Source organism: Falco rusticolus, chromosome 3 (assembly GCF_015220075.1).
Source record: "Falco rusticolus isolate bFalRus1 chromosome 3, bFalRus1.pri, whole genome shotgun sequence".
Lineage (NCBI taxonomy): Eukaryota > Metazoa > Chordata > Aves > Falconiformes > Falconidae > Falco > Falco rusticolus.
The window spans coordinates 50,395,747-50,417,060 of NC_051189.1; the positions used below are offsets into that span (position 1 = coordinate 50,395,747).

At 39.0% G+C, this 21,314-nt stretch overlaps 1 protein-coding gene across 4 annotated transcripts in view; it reads right to left on the bottom strand.

Moving 5' to 3' along the window:
* The window catches only part of SPIDR (scaffold protein involved in DNA repair), a 209,370-nt gene that overhangs the window by 116,270 nt on the left and 71,786 nt on the right, over nucleotides 1-21,314 (bottom strand). For all 4 annotated transcript variants that reach the window (XM_037379017.1, XM_037379016.1, XM_037379019.1 and 1 more), the window contains exon 8: nucleotides 11,458-11,677. In XM_037379017.1, the coding sequence (XP_037234914.1) occupies nucleotides 11,458-11,677 (220 nt within the window). The remainder of the gene's footprint in view (nucleotides 1-11,457; nucleotides 11,678-21,314) is intronic.

A 21,314-nucleotide genomic window follows, 5' to 3' on the forward strand; every position in this document is an offset into this window, starting at 1 on the left:
AATGATTTAACTGATTCGGCATACAGCAGTCCCAAGAACCACTGGTCTGGTACAGCCAAGGGACGGGTGCAGCACACAGAAGGGAAATACAGCTAAGGAAAAGCGTTCTTCACCTCTGAGTACAACGAAGGTGGCATTGAATGCATCGCCAGTGCGACTGACTGCTTGTGTCACTTCCAAAATAGCTCAGGAAGCTGAGGAAAGCCAAAGCAGAAGTGAAGGGGAGGAGAGTTCTGCTCTTTTGATGCCCAGACCCAAAGGCCTCTCATTCCAGACTCCAGCCCTAACACATTTGATTATGATCATGCCCAGTTTCAGTCAAGAGCAATAACAAACCATGCATGCTACCCTGGCTCCTGTGTTTTTATAATGTAGAATTTACACATCAATATATGCATTTTGTATAAGTTTTAACATCTGATGCGGTTGTACAGTAAGGCTGGATTTTGTCTTGCTAGCTTGCAGGGAGTATTCTCCTCCAAACTGTCCACAATAAATGTAGTTAACGAAGCCGTAGCATTATGATAGCAGTTAAATAAGCAAACTACATCTAATAATAAATTTGATATATTAAATAAATTTAGTCCATATTCTGGATGGAAATCGCTCTTCCTAGACATAGCCACAGTACATCAACACAGCTGATAATGTGGGATAGGAAATTTTTTTTCAATAAAGGCTTTCAAAACCCAACATTGCAACCAAGTAATAGCTATATTAATTTATAAAATAGATGTTGGTTGAGAGTTTAATCTAAAGAGACATAGAGGGGCTTTCCATGTAAGATTACACTCATTTCCAAATCTTAGATCTCTTCCATGAAGGTGTAGGGTTTGCGTAAGAACAAGATTTGTGATCACAGGTAAGGATTTGGACCAGTTAACAACTGGAAGACACAGGAAGAGAATACTTTTATATATAGTCTGATCTAAAAAATAAATACATATAAGAGTTGCCTTCCCCCCCACCCCAAAAGGTTTTATTTATATTTAGGCTGTGGAAATAACTTCCCCCCCTTATTTTCCTGTCTAAGATCAGCTGGTGCTAAGGGCTGTTTCAGGGTAACCAGTAAACCTAATGGGATTCCATTCCTTCCTGCATGGCCATCCTCAAAAATCAGGAAATTACAGCCATATCTGAAGTTACCAGCAACCAAAGGCAATTCTCAAGGTTTAGGTGGACTGTTCTAAAAGCTGATAACATGGTAAGTTGATTTTATTTAAAAAAAAAAAAAAAAAAAAAAGGCTTGGCTTTGAGTATAGCTAGCAAATAGCTCCCGGCTGTACAGCAAGATTGGAAAGTGAACTCCTGGAGTCACATATCTTCCCAGCAAAATTAAACAATCACCTCATGCACAACTTCTCAAATGGCACGCCATGAGTGTCGGACAAAGGAGTCTGCAAAAAGACAAAGAAAATACTGGGAAGCTTATTTATTTTTGTCCGAGAGATGGAAGGTAAGAAATATTAGGGAAGATAATAACGAACTATCCTATTCTACATAAAAAGTTTTCAAATAATTGGAAGAACAACTATAATATACATTTACTGTAAATCTGGGCTCCCTTAAGCCTAGAAACCCTGTAAGTTCCAGCAACAGCCTATATCAATAAAATTTATCTCTTCCTCAATCTGGACATTCACAATGCATAAAATAGTATCAGCCCTATTAAATTACTATTTATGACAAGCTCAGGGAACCAGAAGACAAGCAGTACTTGCTAAGGCACAGATGCAATGTACAAGTCTCACTTAGCTGAATTGCCCATGTTTCTCAAAAACAAACCTCAACTTGGAGAAGTGATTTGTTTCTGGGAAATGCAAAAGGCAGACATGCTGTGCCATGCTAGGAAGACAAATGAAAATACAAATACAATCAATGCAATTTCTGGTTTTATACTGAATCTAAGGTGTTCTCAAGTTCAGTGCTTTCAGTGTGCAGTAGCACACAGCGTTCTAGTAGATATTCTGCCATTTTTTTCCAGAGTAGTTACGTTATGATCTATAATGTCTGTCCCAGCAATACTTCAGAGGTGGCAAAAGGGGGTAGGTATTTCTTCACAGCCTCACTTCAAATTACAAGGTATTAGCTGAAGACGCTGACAGACCTGGGTTTGGCCTAACAGCTGTGCTGTGAACAGCAGCAGAAGCTTCAAGATGGACATGCAGTCCTCTCTTTTATGCCACCCAAGGAACATGGACACTAAGGATAGCAATTCCCAGGAAGACTGTGCAAAGCCCATCATCATGATGTGCTCTACAACAAGCATGCACCACACAATAAAAAAAATAAAAACCCAAGACTTAAGAAAGGGGGAAAGAAAGAACCATCAAAACCAGAAATAGCCACAGAAATGTTCACTAGGCTTCTTAACTCTTTTATCAAGGAGAGAGCCAAGAGATATCATTTCAGAGTCCAAAGAGGTTAAAGACGGGGTAAAAAAAACCAACCCCAAAACAAACCCAAAAAACCACACCCACAAAAAAACCCTCCAACCTTCCCACATACTGCCAAGTATGATTTTTTTGGAGCCACACCAGTTGCTTCGCTTTCAAAACACACAGTGAATCCCTCAAAGGTAAAATTAATGGTTGTACACCACTTCTAATGTCATGGATACTGTTCTGATACTTCTGCTGGGAGAAAGTTGGTCTGCCAGAAGGCTATACTGGGACAGTAACAAGAGGAATACTTTTCCAAGACATCTCGGGAAGCTGTCAAAGGAGCCTACCACTCAGGGAGAAGTAATACATTGCAATATGCATGGTTAATGTTGACTCAGAAGAATGGTAGGAAGAGAAGCTTCATGAAACACACAAAAGGCTGCACTGAATATTTCACAGCTGAACTGCTTTATATACCAAAGTACGTTCTTGCTGCCAAAAATACATAAAACCACAGGCATTTTTTCCACGAGCTTTTACCGAAAGGAAAGCGATCTGCCTGGTAGAATTAACAGCGAAATTTGTTCTTCCCCCTTCTCCCCATGCCCCCACCCCCCAGGATAGCAGGGATGTTTTAAATACTGCATTATGGGTAGCAACATTCCAAATTTTTCAAATGCTTGAAAGCAACATTCCCCTTTTGTAATACTTGGGGTTTTAATGATTATTTCTGCTAGGAGTATAGTCATTAACTTTTGCTTAGCTAAATATGACATACAGGAGGAGGAGTCTGAGAAAGTATACCTTCATGTGGAAGGGAATGACCAGACATGACAATTTGGTAAACTCACACTTTATCCATCTCTTCGCCCACACAAATTTGAATAAGGGCACCAGCATTCTTAGCATGAAAACCCACTGTGGTATAAAATATCCAGCATATTCAAAGCCCAACACAACTGCATACACAACTGCATGCAAAAATCTTACTACACACCTACCATTACAGTAGCAAACCACACCTGCTAAAGAGAATGGCACTTGACTTTAAAATTGCTTCTCCATGATAAGCTATGGAAATACATTGTATTTCACAAAGTGAAAGTGCTGAACAGCAATCCAACAGGAAAAAATAATCATTTTTCAAAATGTAAATTTTTAAAAAAAGATTAGCTGATTGCTAATAATCTTAAACATTTAAACAAACCCATTCATACAGTCAAAACTTGCTCTTTAGTGGTTAAACTACTGCAGGAATTTTGGCACATAGTCTTTTTACAAATTAAGTATTGTTTTACACGTCCCAAATGTGTTAGTCATAAACATTAGCAGAGGAATACAAATCACAACTTTTTAATAACCCTGCAGTAATTCTGAACTTGTTCATCTGAACTTATTTAGCTTGTTTTTCCTTCATGACTGGATAAAGCAGACTGCAGGATTTTGTGCAGTGCCAGGTCTTGGCTCCATCAGTTGCTCATTAAACAAGATCTGGAATTTAGCATTGGATTGAATGCACATGGGAACTCATGTGAAGCTGCTCGTATATCATTGATAGCTCCGTTGTTAACACAAAGTTTATCCAAGACGGTACATTTTTTGTTGACTTGAACAAAGCTGTTCGCCATCCTCTGTTTTTGACGTCAGTGGACAACTACCCACTAACAGTATCTGTCACTACAAAATGCTTGGAATTTCCTCACTTATAAAAGCTGGAAAGTTTCAAGTATAGACCTTTCATTAAAAAAAAAAAAAGTACACATTATTAGCTTTCAGGATGAGAATATTTTGTGATTATTAGGATAGGACATTTTCACCGAGTATTTTTTTCCAGTAACCTAAAAATCAAATGTAAACAGCATCACTGACCATAAGGAACGGATGTTTAAAGCCATAATTTTCTTCTTCTGATCCAAAAAACCATGGACTCAAATGTATGCTAATTCCTCAACATGTAAGCACCACGGTAAGGTGATTAAGATTTTTCTCATTAACTGGACAATACAATCATTCTAGTAGGACCGATGTTGGATCCATCTCTCATATTTGACACAAACGTGGAAAACCAGCCCCCCAGCATAAACCAGGCTATTTACATCCACTGCCTCCTTCTTTATTCTTACAAGTGAAATGGCCCATATTGAAGAAAGTTGTCCTGGTGGAGGCTCCCTCTGGACCATGGAACTACCTCCTGAGCACAACACAATGCTCCTTGTAGGCGAGCTCTGTGCAGGCTACCCGGATAGCCCTTGCTGCATGTGTGAGCCAGCAGCATAACAGCTGGCTGCACGTACCCAGTTCAGACAGCTATCTGGACAGACACACAGACATATTCTACCCCTGCAGGAGGTTTCTGTGCTGACAACAATGCATTTCAACCTTGACCTAAAAACCAAGCTGCTGCTTCGCAAACACACCACTTGCTTTTGACCCCTCTGATTTGGCCGAAAGCAAACATATCAACAAAACCCAGTGCTTCACTGGTACAATACAGTGGAAATTCCCCTTTTTCAGTGTGTCAAGATGCCACCAGCTATGAACCCAGAGACAGACAGTCCTATTTAAAAATCCAGTTTTAATCTTCTACAGAACTCTCAATCTATTTTCTTGAGGCTCCCATCTTCCCCAAACATGCTTCTGTTCTTTTCTCCATGGAAAAACCCTTTCATAGAGAGCAGTTCTTTCATCTTTGTTTTTCAGGGTACTAATGTTTTATGTATGACATCCATATAATACATCTATCTATGCCATGTTATAAAAACAAGCACATCTATCTCCCTGTAAAAGTGCAACCATGTTGCTATGTTTCTTAGACATAACCCATATCCAAAATACCAGGTATCTGTTGCTGCAGGCAATTGTGACAAATCATAGAAATGACATAAATGATTTATTCTCCTCTTGGAATCAAAGCTTTATAATGCTTTTTTTTCCCCCAATTATGTCATCCACCTACGAAGGATCATAATTATTCATTGATCTGATTACTAAGAAAGGGTGGTGTTTTGATATTCTACATGCAAGGTGAATAAACACAAATAATACTAATAGTTTAATGTCTTTAGTTCTAGAGACATAAAATAGGATATACCTAAGCAGCTCTACAGATACAACTTTCTCCCTTTACATGAGGGGATGGACAAAAAAAACCAAATTTATTTTTAAAAATAGAAAAATTAGTAAAACCCCAAGGCCTGCTCTGTCAGAATGGACAAAGCAACAGAAGCATTGAAGAAATTATATTAAAAGCTTGTTAGAGACAACTTTCTGTTCACAAAAAGTATCTGTATTCCTATTCTCAAAAGAGAACTGATCTCTTTGGAATTGATTGCACTAAGAAAGGTATATCCTAACAAAAAAAAATATACACACTTGCAAGAAACCTGCAGCTGCTTCAGCTTCTTCTGAAAGAAGCTTCTATTTTCACAACTGCATGACCTCCGAGAAGCAATTCCAAGCAGATATGATCTGATCTTTGGCTCCAAGGCCATTCCCATATGTACTTTAGAAATAGTGCCCACACTGGCTTTACAGCTCTGAAGTTTTGTAGAATTTTATCTTTTGAGTGAGCCTTGTCCCTCTTATCAGGGTCCTCCCACTCTGCTATTGTAACATCTTCAAAGAAAGAATGTAAAGGCAGAGCTGACATCTTTCTGATGGGAGGGATCTTTTTTTCCCCTCTTTTCCATCCATTTGAATATTTTTATATGTATGTGTATATATATATTTGTAAACGCTTAGATTTCATCAAAGGAAGATTGTGAACATTGATCAGTTTTGTCCAACTGACCAATCAAGATTCAAAGAAGCTGCCTCTTTGTGGAGTAAGTAGAGAAGCTGAATTTGTGTAAAAGATGTTCCATACATGTCTTTAATTCATATTCATTTTCTACCTTTGTGGAAAAAGAAAATTTCAAAGGATATAGATGCTTTTCTTTCTTACAGAGCAGCATTAGGTCATTTTTGCATTTCATTAATATATGAAGCCCAAGATCCTACTTTCACATGTTCTTTCTTGTGATAGGGAGGTATTCTGTAACAATGTTCTTAAATGCTTCCCTTGATGGGTGAGAGCAACAGTGATAAAAAGTCTCCATCTTCATCAAATGGAAGGCAAACCCTCTTCAACACCAGTCACACATGCTAGGTCAAAGCACCTACTTCATGTTAGCTCCCCGTGTTGGTACTGTTATTGCTCACCAGGATTATGTAAGAGTATGCAATGTAAGACAGTGTATTAAGACAACAGACAAATCACAGCAACATATCCACTTATCCTAAGTCCTGTTATTGAGCCAACAAAACAGACTACAGCATTTCCAGGATAATTCTAAAGTAGAATACGTAAGTCCACAAAAGTAGATCGCTTCCCGTACATAAACTTGTTCAGCTTGCCTGCATGTTTCTACTGCAACTTCCATCACTGGCCCACCTTCAAGGATGGAGATGCAAGGTTTCCTCGCTGTGTATCAACTGATTTGCAGCAATGTTTTGTACAAGCTCTTCTTGGCAGTAAATAATTCAAACTCTTCTAAACCTCTTTTAAGGAGAAACTGAATCTAGTGTAATGCAAGTAGAATTGCGAAGTCTACATAAAACACTTTCACCAGGCACTGGAACACTTTCAAAGCTGAGTAATTATGATTCCCTGTGGTTTCATAGGTTATGAGAAACTAAAGAACAACTCTGAAGTTGCTTGTTGATGTCACAGAGTTAGAGTGTTTTATATACTTACCATACTGAGTTCCTAAAATAAACTTACTTTTTTTCTTCTTTTTTTTTTCCCCCTCTTCACCTTTTTTTAAGCACAGAGAAGAGAAGTTGCACAGGGAAGAGCAGCTATCCAGCCAAGGATCTTGTCTGCTGCCAGTGCATAACTGCCAATGTTTACAGGCAATGTAAGAACAGAACACAAAGTGGATCTGTCTCCTTCATACTGTCCCAGCCCTCCAGTTACCAGCAGCACGTGAACCTCCTGAACTAGTGGTTTCATACCAGGCCATCACATTCAGTAGGTACAGATCGATATCTGAGCCTGTCCAAATCAAACTTCGTCTGTGGTTTACATTGCTATTGCCAACAGCTGTATTAATATCAACACACTTCTAGTAGTTTAACTTCAGAAACACATGAAAAACATTTCAGAGTCGTTAAATTTAATTGCAAGGAAGACTTCTAATCTGCACCATTTTCTTCAGGTTAATTTATCTTGAATATTCAACAGCAGGCATATCTATGAGCAGAAGGCAGAAGTATCTGAAGGAAACCGTCCTCGAGCCCTGCTGTCAACAGAAAAATGAATCCTGAAGTCTCAAAAAATGCCAACTTTTACCACTTTCTGTTAGGTATGGTAAATTACTTCTATCATTTTTACAATTAAACAAACAAATTAACCTCAGATAAATTGAAGCCATAAAATCACCACCAGTGGAACCAGGAAGCCTTTGCTGCCATTCACTCACATCTTTGCAGTACCAAGCAGTCTTTGCTTTTTGATGGATATGTATTTCTACAAAGTGAATAAAGACTTAGGAATCAATTTAATTAGACTTAGTAATAAGCTTTTTATTTTCCAGTGGTTAAAACCACTTAATGATTCAGATTCAGTTTGTAAAAATTATGAGGTGTTCATTTAAAATCTTAATCCAAGAAATTGCTCAGGTGCTGCAAAGACAACCAAAGGCAAGCCTGCGCAGGCAGGGGCTGGCAGGGCTGAGCACTTTTGCCTGTTGTGTTCCCAGCTCGCCAGACACAAACCAGCTCCAGCCCAAAACACTCAACCATTTTCATGTGATGTGTCCAAGTTAATAGGCTTTATTTAGATACAACACTGCAATAATACTTCTACACAGCCCCAAGATCAGAGCAGTCTTCCATCAGACAGCTCAGAGGCACTGTAGCTGAGCTCCTTCCTCCACCAGGCACGCTGGTTTGAAAATGTTAAATCAGCCTGTCAGGGTTGGTTTCCCTGTAGCAAGTGACAATTCTCACATGAAATCCCTTTCATTCAATACTGTAAATAGGTACCTTAAGACACTAAACTTGAAGAAATCCATATCCAGTTATAAAGAAATCAGGGCTCAGTGCTGCAAACTCTTACTCTGACACAAAGCTCCTCTAAAAGCTGGTGGGACCACTCTTCATGAGCGATGTCCAGGTTGGTAAGATTCTTATAACCAGACTCCTGTCAATACTTTATTTTTTTTAAATTCAATGGCTTGTATTCTAGTGCTGAAGTATCATGGGATTCTGTATGCAAACAAATACCAACAAATATATCAACACATCTCTAAACACTGCTTCCCAAAGTATTTATGCGTCTACTGCCAGAGACATTTCACATACCAAGCTGTGCACTGAGTTCACAACACATACAAATACAGTTAAAAAAGCAAAGTAATTTTACAAAGGTTCCAAAATTATACATTCAAATTTTGCTTATAAATAGTCACATAGAGAAGCAGCAGCCTGTGTGTCTGCATCTTAACCTACCCAGCTGCCTGGTGAGAAAGCAAAAAGCAAAGAATTCTACTCTCAGGACGTTACTTTACAGCAGTAGAAGCAGTCCACTTATAAACCACCCCATGTCAACCCATTCTGCCTTACCATACAAATATCTCAAAATACAGGACAACGACGCACAATGTGCTGTGTGTCCAAGTGCACACAGATCATTTAAAGATTGTCCCCCCTTGCATTTACTTCTTTATTTGTTCCCTTTTGCTTCTGACTGGTGTTATCAGTAAGATATATAAATATGCTTATTTCATTATGTCAAGGTTAGAGTTAGTTAATTCGTTTTTACACTGGTCACACATTTGAATCAACAGGAAAGCATTTTAACCCTAATAGTATTTGTTTTTAACGACAGAAAATTCAACGCAGAGTAACAGAAACTACATTTCAGCACAGCTCTCACATAAGAGTTTAACAGAATAGAAGCTTGGAAATGCGATAGAGGAAACTTCCATTAAGTGTAGAAGTCCAATTTCCAATTAATGTAAACTAGAAGTGCCAAATAATAATCTAAAACAAAACCACTCCTCACCCTCCCCCCTCCCCGCCTCCAGTAGGTTTAGTTTAACAGTATCCAGCCCAACTTCTTTGGACTTCTGGCAAGTAAACAAAGAGACGACTGACATTAAGATAATTCCAAAACGATAGAAAATAGGACTAGAGATAATGCAGTTTTGCCACTGTTGACTAATGTCTTTATAAAACGCCTTGAGAGTCACATTGGTAAGGACAGCAACTCTGACCACACAGACATATCCCCTGCCAAAACATTCTGGGTTTATGAAGTAACCTTTTGCTTACATGAAAAGTGCATCCTACTGAAATAAAAAACAAAAGCAAATAAAAAGTGGTATTTCTGGAACAACAGTCAGCTATAAAGTTTTCTCAGGAAATCTCAGTTTATATATGTATATATATATATATATATATATACACATATATATATGAATGAGTTTTATGTCCAGAACATCTTAGAATTTAAACAAATGAGAAGACTACACTAGTACAGTTATGGGTGCTTGTAGTCTGGAAAGGATCTGTTACATCTCCCCAAAGCAGACACGGAACAAGCTGGAGCAGTCTGGGACTTAAACATGCTAAGCATACTGACAGTAACCATTTGGGGAAAGAAAAAAGGAGGGGACAAAAGAGATTGAATCACACCCTAACTAAAACAGCTTTGCTGGTACAAAAATCTTTGTGTAGGTTAAGGTCTATAAAGAGGAAAACAGAACTAAGACGGCAGTTTGCAGAAGAGAGAAACAAGAAGAAAACAGGGGGAAACAAAAGCAAATGTAAAGCATGAAAGGAAACTTGTTGAAGGAAGAGGTAAAAAAGAACAAACGTTAGTACCTTTGGGGTGGGAGGAAGAAAAAAAACAAAGCAGCAGTGACTTATTTCATATTAGACTAGGACTTAATTTATTCAACTGTATTTCCCTTAGCTACTGATCTTTTCACATGTAAAATATCAATAGTTGTATCTGTAGCCATAATAAACCACAGATTAAGTAATTAATTTTTGAATCACCTCCAAAAAGAGCTAACCAACATTTTAGAAGTGAAAGATTACAAATTGGGGAACCTAAAAAAGATTTGCAACTATCAATAAAGATAAAAACCAGGTACGAACCTCTGCAAAACAGGAAGAGCTATTTTGCAAAAGGATATTGACAAACACTAGAGGCAGGATTCTGCTGCAGCTGGAGGTTAAAACTCTGGTAATGAATGCTGAAATACATAAGAAGAAAAATACTTCCTCTTTTATACTTTGGGTGGAGAAGAGTGAAAAGAAGAAGTAATATTCCCACTTTGAAGTTCTCTTGAAGTTTTATAAAGAGCAGACATTCCAGCCTACAGCCACCATCAACCAACTGCTTTTCTAGAAAAGCATCGCTTTATGCTACCCCTTGAAATCAGCAAAGTAATCCAATTCAGAAAAAATCACAAATGTAGACCAAACATTTTGAAGAATTCCAGAAAGGGTTGCACCGGAGAGGAATTTGGGGAACTGAAGGCAGTGACAGCAGCAGCAACATGGAACTACTAAAAATGTGTCTAATGATTCCTTAAGAACAACATGAAACTCTCATTTCTTCTCCCCTCCCCCCCCCCCCTTTTTTAGCTGCATGTTGTTTTTGCTGAATGCTGTACAGTTAATACAGGCTTTTCCACTGAAACATTATACCCATACTCACAGCAACAGATGAGCATTCCTGAACTACTTTGCTACCAGAAAGTATGCACTTTATTGGCCTTATCATTGATAAGACATTGCTCAGGCCTTTCCATTCCTCTAAACTCAAAAATATTAAGTAAAAACAAAACTGAAGCCCTGAGCAACACTAAAGGCATTATGATACACATTTAGTTGTTATCTGAGATACCTTTAAGGTATCTGTCAAAGTCTCTCCATCTGCCAGAGACAGATGACCAGAAGAAAGCCCTGCCCCCCCCTTACTCCAGAAGGTCTTTCCTACAAGAGTGCAGCCAGCATGCCACCAACCCCACTTTGTTCTGCAGTGCTACAGCAAGTGTGGCCCGTTCTCCCTACTCACCATGGAGGGTAGATGTGGATGACATCCTGTGGCTTGCTCTTCAGGTGAGCTGCTGTCTCTCTTGCAAAGAGGACTTTGAGTATTGGTTCTCCTGCACTGATGACAGCATCATCGGATGAAAGCATAGCAGGAGACTGTTCCAGCTGCTGGCAGATGGCAACTTGTATTGTACACTCTTCAAACATTTCTAAGATCTTCACAATTAAGACACCGGTTTTATCTGGAAAGTAAATTAAAATGAAAAACAAAAATGCAAAATCTGGATGAGGAGAAAGAAATTATAAAGATGTGCATCCCTCTGCAGATCTGTCTGAGTGTGAAAAATCTACGTGAGTAGAATACACTGCCCTACCAAAAGACTTACATTGAAGTTTTGTGGCCATTTTTCTTTTCTTCATAAATACTATTAACCGTGGAGACGAAAGCCTACCTGCACTTCTTCTAAACACCAATGAAATCACAAACTCCTCACAACAAGTCCTCTCCCACCACATCTGAACTTTTTAATATTGCAACTCATTCACTTTATTCAGTCTTTTTTTATTAGATACTGCATAAAATAAATTTATTTTAAAAAAGAATAATCACACTGTGTTAAAAGTGAAGCTGTGATTGCCCTCCTTGACCTTTCTCAAAGCAAGAGTTGTCAGGGACCAAGTTAGAAGAGTTTCTGTTAGGTACAAAGCATCTAAAAGCTGACGATTCACATTTAGGATGAATGTGGAGAAAGAGGGAGTAAGATATTCACTGCCTAAAAATAATTATCACAAAACTTATCATCCATTTTATCAGGAGGCTATCAGGACACAGAAGGCTCTCTCGTTTTAAAGAAACAAGAATAGATACCAGCATCCCCACAGTTCAATTCTAAGCACTTTTGATATGCTGAACAAGAAACAACAGAAATGATATTACTTCTACCTCCCTTTGCAGTCTGCACAGGGTAACAGCTACTCATACAGACCTGAGTCCGCACTGTAAGATTATGTAAAATTTATTCGCTTTCTCACCTAGCCCTGCTCAGATTTGCACGCTGGTCAGTGAGGAAAGAATTGTTGTTATCTACCTGCCAAATGCTACGAGCAGTTAGTGGAGAAAGATGGTGCCAGAGGACAGGGCAGCAGCACCCTAATTCTACCCATGTTGATTCACAAGCTGCACTGGGAAAAACACAGCATCCTGAGAAAAACAGCTGAAATAAATTATAGTCTTCCCACAGCAAAGAAGCAGGGGAGGAACTACGAACATGATACTGGAACTTAATGGCAGAGCTGTACTAGTTATTTGTTTGTTTATTTTAAGGCCCATTTCACAACTGTGAATGTCTTTCCTTTGGAAAATAAATGAAAATATCTTAGTTACGGTTTATGAGAAACTTTAAAATATTTTTTCCCTGTTTGTATTCCCCAGTCTTTATTACATTTTATGCTGAAACTGAAATAAAGTAATTTTGAAATATAAAACTGAAATATTCTCAAAACCACTTTTATGTGAATCAAATTTTCATCACATGCAACATACTTCTGCAAAGTGTTCTGTTTCCCATGAACTGGTATTTTTCAGCAGCATAAAGGGTTCCACCAGAAAGTCCTCTATGTGATGTACACAAGACATTGGTGCTCAAGGCATTACAGCTCAACCTCCTTTTCCAGATCTGAGAAACAGCAGTAGGAGAATCGATGCTTTCTGCCAAGTCCTGTGAGACTGGCTGATGAAAAGAAGTGGTTGCCACTGCTATTACTCCTCACTGCTGTCACCTTCTGAGGGAAGGCTGCAACATCATGGTGCCACTCTAAATACTCACTGCACTGTGTTAAGGTCTGCTTATGTGCAAACTTCTGCTAAGCGTGAGTGCAGACTAGTTTTCTATGCCTAAAGGCAAGGACTTAGAATATTCACACTTGAATTGTGTTTTGCCTGACTAGCTGCAGTTGTGGTCCTCTGTCAACCCCAAGTCATCTGGCACACAGAAACAAATGCCCCTAACCACAAAAATTCTCAGCTTTCAAAGTGAGCATTTACCTCTCCCCTCTAGACATACTGCATAATTTGCATTTTCATCCACTTTAAAAACCAAGTAACAAAATAATCAGCTTCAATTTTAAAAAACAATAAAAGTCTATAAAAACCAAGTATTAAGACAGCTTATGAGAGAGACTGTTCATCACTTCTGAACTACACATTTCTTACACACAGAATTTTATGACAATTCTTACTGGTCAACAGCGTACATGTTACTCAGCTGATAAAGCAGGTTGAAGAAAATGAGTGACAACCTAATAACATTCTTCTTTTAAATACCTCTAAAACACTAATAAGTAGTAAGTAAATCAAGAACTATACCTATATGAAAGCTTCTAAAAGGCACTGGAGGAAAAAACCCTACCAAGTACCAGCGTCTCTTGCAAGCCAGTCTTAAAGTTGGTGCAAACACTGAGAGCTGATACTAAATGGAGCCGAATGTTTCTATGTTAAAAGCATCACAATTTCAGCTAGCCAAGTCTCACACTTGGCACACATGCACATTCTACAGAACCACAGACTATTTGTTTATTTAGATGCACAGAGATAGTTTAATGTAATTACTCAGAAATTATTACTGATGATGATAGAATGCTCTCTCAAACAGCATGGCAAAGCACTTTGGATTCCTGGCATGTGATGAAACACTGAGGTTCAGAAAGTAGCTTCATTTTTAATTCATTTGGCTCTTGTATTGTTAAGTCAATCAAAAATAAATCAAATATATGTGGCTGCACATTTAAGGGATAATTTGTGGGCGAGGAGATAGGCTGGATCACTGCAATTTCTACAGTTTCCAGAGAATTTTACTTGTTTGTTCATCTGCATGAAAAGCTTACTGTAACATTTTGCAGTGTTCTCTTTCACCCTTGGATAATTCACAGAAGTTCTTACTTCCTTGGTGAAATCCTCATTCATGTAATTTCACTTGCAAAGCAAAATTACAGCCCAAGAAATTAAAATTCACAGATGCACAGGTTTCCTGGCAATACCTAGTAATCTTAAACCAAGGAAGAATATCTTAAAATAACATGTATTCAAAAAGGTGCAAGCAATAACTGTGCTGCAATCCTGCCCGTTCCTACACTGCATATTCCTTCATTTCCCATTCTGCTGTCTAAAGCACTTGAGGATTTCTTTCTTCAGGATTAGTTTTTAACAAAATCAATGAGCTAATCCAGCTAATTGCAAAGCCACCAAAGCACACGAGCAGGTATTAGGGAGAGGAAGGATCAAGTAAATGGAAAGGGGGCATGTGGGGCAGGAAGGGACTGAGAGATGATGGTTCTTTTCAGTAGCAGCCCAACCAAGCTGGATTAAGCCAGTTTCAAGCACTATCCAGTTACTTCTTTTTTCCCTTAAGGTGCTCAGGCTGGACTGTCTTTAAGAAGCTCCTTCAGCACACAGGAAGGACAGGCAAGATGAGGTTACCGAACAGAGATACAGCTGTTCAAGGTGCGTGGTCCACAGGCACATTTGATTCCATAAGCATACACATGTTCTGCAACTCCTGGCCAGACTCTCATCTTTTTTGAGCCTTAGTGTCCGCAATGGATAGACACATGCTACAGCAATGAAAACATAGGTCAGAGCATACCTAGTGTTAACTTTCAACTGCCAACTGTAGGCATAATGCTATACATTGGAGGGACCTTGAGAAAGAGTAAGAACTGCAGGTACCTATGGAATGCTCATTTAAAAAAGCTTCAGCTTGTTTGCTTGAAGGTAACCTTTCTTCCCCCGTTGAAAGACAAGCCCACATACACACACAGAGAGTGAGCATACAGCTGCCTGGATGTGTTTAGAAATCTTCCATTCAAGCAGCAATTTGAGGACTGCTTAAGAAAGCAGCTCTTTGGTGCCAGATGCCTCTGTTGCACTCTGGCAACGGCGCAATGCTTGAGGGAGATAAAGATTGAAACCCAAATTGCTGCCTGATCAGCATCAGACATAGGTGCATTTCTCAGGAAAGCCTTGGGCACTGTGAGCTCCTGGTGACAAGAGGGCTGCTGCAGCTCAGCAGTCCTGGAAGACAGCCTAGCACAGACAGCTGCCCCTTCTGGCACCTCTCTGCAGCCTTCACAGTCAGCTGGGAAGTCAGAGAAAACATGCACTGACACAGGCTCAAGGATCATTTGAAAGATCTGGCCCCATGAATATAAACAGAGAGCTTATTCATCCCAGGGACATGAAGTATAAATTCAATCCCTGATACGCAACACTTGAGGTGCCACAAAGAGAGATAGAAAGGCGCTGATAAATCTGGTTGAGTGTGAATTTTGAAGAGGTATTTGGAATGTACAACGTGCCTCCTTTAAAGAGCACCATTTAAAAGGAGGGGAAATCAGCCAACAGGGCCTGTAAGGCTCCGTCACTTCTAACAGAATTTTCCATAAGAAAAAAAAAAAAAAACTTTCACAAAGACACGCAGCAACATGCTGGCTACTAGTGATTCAAAATGTTGGCCACAGAAGGGCTGGAGTACAAGGAAAATCAGGTACCACTGATGAGCTGGGTTAGTTTCCACCCTTAGAGGTCACATCAGCCCGTTGCAGAACACTGCTGCAGTAAGTGCCGCCCACTGGAAGGCAACAGACAGAAATCACTGCTAGATGGACCGTGATCAAACAAATTAATTCCTCTAGACCTCACAAGTGGTCCAGAATGAGTGAAACCAGCAGGAGCAACTGACTGGTGGGAGGAGGAAGCCATTTAAGCAGGGAAGTATTTCTGGTGAAGCTTCTCTATGATTGACAAGAACCTCCCTCCCAGCCAAGAAACAAGAAGGTCTAACAAAAACCATCCAGCAGCCCTGCCATGAGGGGTCGGCCAGGCAGATTCAGCACCACCCCACCAGCACATGCTGGAGCCACATCTTCAAGCTCCTCAGACACAGATGAAAAAATCCCGATCCAAACCTAGGCAAGTGGGACATTAGCCTCTCATTGCTACTGTTAGGAGAACCTTTGAAATCACAGGGAAAGGTCTTTTTGGCAACAGTAGTAACAGAATGAACCTGGCAAAGACCTTGGGAATAATTTCCAGAAAAGCCTGATGCTTCACAATTGTGTGATCAAAACAAGTCTATGTTATGTACATGGGTTCAGAAAAGCAACAAGTAGCTTCATGGTAGGAGAAAGAAAATTATTTAGAATTACTAAAACCACAGACGTTAGTTTTGGTTCAGAAAGTCCCTAAGTTAGAGATCTTTAGGAGATCATCGGAAGAATACTTTGGGGAAATATCAAGTGTTAGCCCTGTTACAGGTTTTCCTAGGCATTTAGGTAGCTCTTGTCACTGCCAGAAACAGGATCTTAGGCTAGAGTAATTTTTTGTTTGATCACCTAGGAGATCTGTTCTTACATCCATAGTCAATTATTTAATTCCAATTGACCTCTAGGATGTTGGTGTCTCACTCCAGTTTGCAATCCAGACGTGAAGTAGCTCAATTAATCCATGAACATATTTCAAGTGCGTGGAGATGAACAAACAAATTTCATGCTGAATGCATCAGTTTCCCCAGTTAGTTCCTTTCATTTCTGTTTATTATTTCAGTACATAGGGTGATGCTGCCCTTCAGTCATATACCATGTCATCAAAACATGTTTTGATGCAGTACTTTGCAGATGTTCTGCATTACCCTGAATTCCAGGAGGGTTAAATAAGAAAAAAAAATAATTCCCTGTTCCTTTGGAGATCATGGACCCTGAGATCTTGAGCCTTTGGAAAACTTCAACATGACTCTACATCTCTGGCAGAGGGAATGACCTTAATCTTCAGACCTAATAAAGTGGCTTCACAGCAGATGCATATATTTAAGCCACATCAACACCAAATGTACATGGTCACAGATGATGATGCACTGGTCATGCCAAGGGCAGACTAGGAGGGAGTCTAAGAAGAAAGCCATTCTCCTTTGACTCTTTAACAACCAAAAAGCAGTTTGGAAAGAATAAAAGGAAAAACATTGAGGAGGAGAATTAAAAAAAAAAAAAAGTTCAGACATTCTGACTTCAGTGCCTGAAATACAAGTCTAAACTTCATTTTAATAACTCCATAACTACCAATAAGGAAGACAAATGAGGAGAAAAACATAGAAATTATGCTCTTTTGGGGACTGCGCATTTTATGTTTTTCTTGCTACACTGTCACAGGAAGCTGAACACATGGCAGGGAGAGGATCCATAGGACCTGCTGTATGGGAACTGCATCAGATGTTAACATCAGTAAGACTACATGCAGTTTCACCTCACTTGAGTGAATTTTGCTGAAGTGTTACTGTTCAAATGATACAGAAGAACACCTGTAGCCTTGAACGGAAAGCTCTCAAAGGGAACAAACTCTCTTTTGACAGCTGATAGAACTCTAGCAGCAAAGGAGGCCCTACAAGACCTACAGGGTGAGGAAAAGTGCTTTAGGACAACAACCTGGGGTATGCAACATCTCCCAGGTCCTGCAGAGGAAGCTGGGACAGAAGGTAATTTACCACATTCTGCATGATTTGAATGTGTTAGCTGGGACAGCCAGGGCACCTCCACGCAGATCAGCTCAGCAGAAGTAACAACAGTAACACCACCAGCACATCAACACGAGCAAGCCAAACGCAGGCTGACTGTGTGATGGTGGGTACTCCTGAATTTTTCAATCTTCCATTCTTCCATAAGGATTTAAAAATCTTGCAGTGTTGAGGGAATGCATCTCACCCACAGGGCTGAAGGACTTGATGTGCCCATCTGAATATAACAATCATACATGACACACAGTAGAAATAAATTTCCATAAAGGCCACAGTAACAGTGCAGAAAACAGTGAACTACAAACACACAGAACAGATCTTACAAACACAGAAGAAAACTGGAGTTTAGTAAAATGCTAAGCAGTGTACAGCTCTGCCCCACTGACCATTCTGGAAAGAAAGAAAGAAAGAAAGAAACAAACAAACAAAAAACCTTCATACGCTAGCATGAAGAAGAGAATAGTAGAAATTATTATTATTGTGATAGTAAAAAGCCTCTAGTAATAAAGGACAGGCACCTACCTATCACTAAATACATGTGCACTATCATGCAAAGCAAGAATGACAAAATAACAGAGAAACTTCTCAGCCACAAGACCTACCCCATAAGTCACATGGATAAAAGAAACCAAGCAAGCAGGGCAAAAGGTAAAAGAAACAGTCCTTCAACACCTTCCTTTTAAATCGCTAAAAAAAAACAATACTCATGCAAGTAGAGCTTTCTGAAAAACAAGACAAACAAGAAAACCCGAGGGATTGGGAAGAAGATGAGACTGCTTGAAGTCACATTAATATTTGAAAAACTGCTAACAAATACTTGTTTCATGCAAAGGCAGTCAGGACAACCTGTATTTGTTCTTGCCAGCTAAACAGTCAAAATGCACAATTCTTGATCTTAATGATATCTGAATTAAAAGCATCTGTCTTTCTCCCTTATAAGAAAAACAAATTACTATTACTTTTGTCAAAAAGCTATCAAACAAATCATATCTACAAACTGCAGTTTAGAAGCAAATTTGTGCTGTACCAGACATAGTTGACTTTTCTAAACAACATGGCTGAAAAGTTAAATCATACTTAACTGGCAAGTTCTTTAGAAATATGAACTACAAGAAATACAGGTGTTACCCAGGTCTGACCCAAGTCAAATTTCTACTAATCCTAGCTAAAAGCCTTTATAAAATACTATTTCTCGCTGAAAGTACAATGGACCATTAATGTTGGGAATAGCACCTATTGCACTAAGAATGAAAGTAAATTTCTTCTTTTGGTTCGGATGGGTGGATCAGATACACCTTATGGAAGTATGAAGTAAAGAAAACCCCAATTTATGCCTTGTTTAATAAAGCAAACCAGCAACACACTTCCAAATTTATCTCCCTCAGTTATTTTTTTCCCAGGCATTATTTCATCCCAACATCATTTAACTTCTAATTGTCTAATGTGGGTTCCAAAACTGCAGTTGCTGGACATGCTCCTGGGACAGCATTTACTATCTGCAGTGGAAGAACAGCCAAGCCTGCATTTTCTAGTTCAGGCCATAAAATTTTACTTTCAATCTCAAGTGTAAAAAGTAAAAATATCAAAATACAGGCATAAATCAAAAGAAAAACATTCTTTTGCTTGGCATCCCATTATTATTCCTCCTCCTCCCTTCTGTAAAAGATTGCAGGTGCAGTTACTAACAAATTCAGCAAGCAGGTAGATACCAAGCAGACCCTTGCAATCCAAAGTCAATGTTGAAAACCAGGTAGAGATTCCAATGTTTTCACAGCCTGTACAAAAACATCTGGTTGCTATTCTGATCTATACATGTTGTTATTCTTCCTGGGCTGGTAACTTCTGAAGCCATTCAAAAATATTTTTCTCAAAGACACACCAAGTCTTGCAGGCATGATGGCTTCTTGCCACATCTATATGCATTTTAAAAAGGCTGCTGAATTTGGCTGTGCTTTAAACAGTATACATTCTTTATAAGAACATATGTAAGCTACTTAAAATGACTGTGCATGCCATTATTGTTTCTCATAAAAAAAAACCCCAAAACAATACAAAGAATTCTTGTTTGAAAAAGACAAGTTTACATTTGATTTTTTCCTTCCCAATGCTGTAACAAGTTCAGACAGTTGACTAGTAAAATAAAAAAAATTAAACATAAATTTCACCACTTGCCAAATTTTGTCTGTAATTTATAGTATTAAATCTTAAGTTATAAAAAAATCTATCAAGAACTAAGTAAATAAGTAACAACTAGCAAAGCTCAGACTTTCATGCTTGCAGAAGAATTCTGCATGGTAAGAAGAAACGCCGTTAAGGACTACTCTTGTTTTCTTCATCCATAGAGATAAATTTTTATGCAAGTCTCATGGCATTCAAGCTGTTAAAATCCTTTCTTCCTATCACCTAATAGTCACTGAAACTGAAAGCAGGGGGAGTGATTGTTTATGTCCTCTTCTGCAAGTCTTTCTGCCTTCCTGAAAATGTGTTGTTACGTGTGAAACCCTGTCCTCATCTCCAGGGCTTCATCCTACTCCCTTCATGTGGGTGCTCCACTTGCCTCAGCAAACTGAAGAATTGTTGCTCCTTGAAGGTCACTTCCCCCTGAGAGGAAGGAGCAGCGTGGAAGGAACATCAACAGTTTGGGTTTATTACTGAAATTCAATTCTAGTCCAATCCCAAAACTCAATCTCAGGCCAACAAATACTAAATATCTTGTATCAGACTACAAATGCTAAGGAATAATATGCTTATGTATTTTAGGTAACAAACTGTTTAATAACTGGAAGGAAAATAAAACCAATAGAAAATAAAAAGTATAGGAAGAAAAATATCTGAAGTTACAGAAGAAATTTATATGAGTTTGCTTCAAATATTGTTGGTGTCCTGTCCTATAGACAGGAATGTTGCCTGAATGTAACTCAGAAAAGCACTGTTTTTACTTCTGCATCATGCAATCCCCGTATAACAAGTAGACAGGAAAAAGGTTTGGGGTTTTGCTGATTGTTTTTTTTCCTCTCTCAACTGTCCAGATCTCCTCTTTGCCCAAACAGGAAACTTCACAGGGAAGTTGCAGCACTGCATGCAGGAAAAAAACCTTGCAAATGGTCTGAAAGCCCTTGCACATAGTACTCTCAAACCATCAGCTTGACTGATCAGAGACTTGCTGTTATGGGGACTGCACACCTCTCAGCCTCCCTTACATCCTGTCAAGAAAAAAAAATTCAGGATTTGTGGCAAAGAGCCCAACATCCATCTCCGTTAGAACTAACCACAGCAAGCATCCAACAAACACTGCATAGCATGGGCAAGCTTTCGTCTT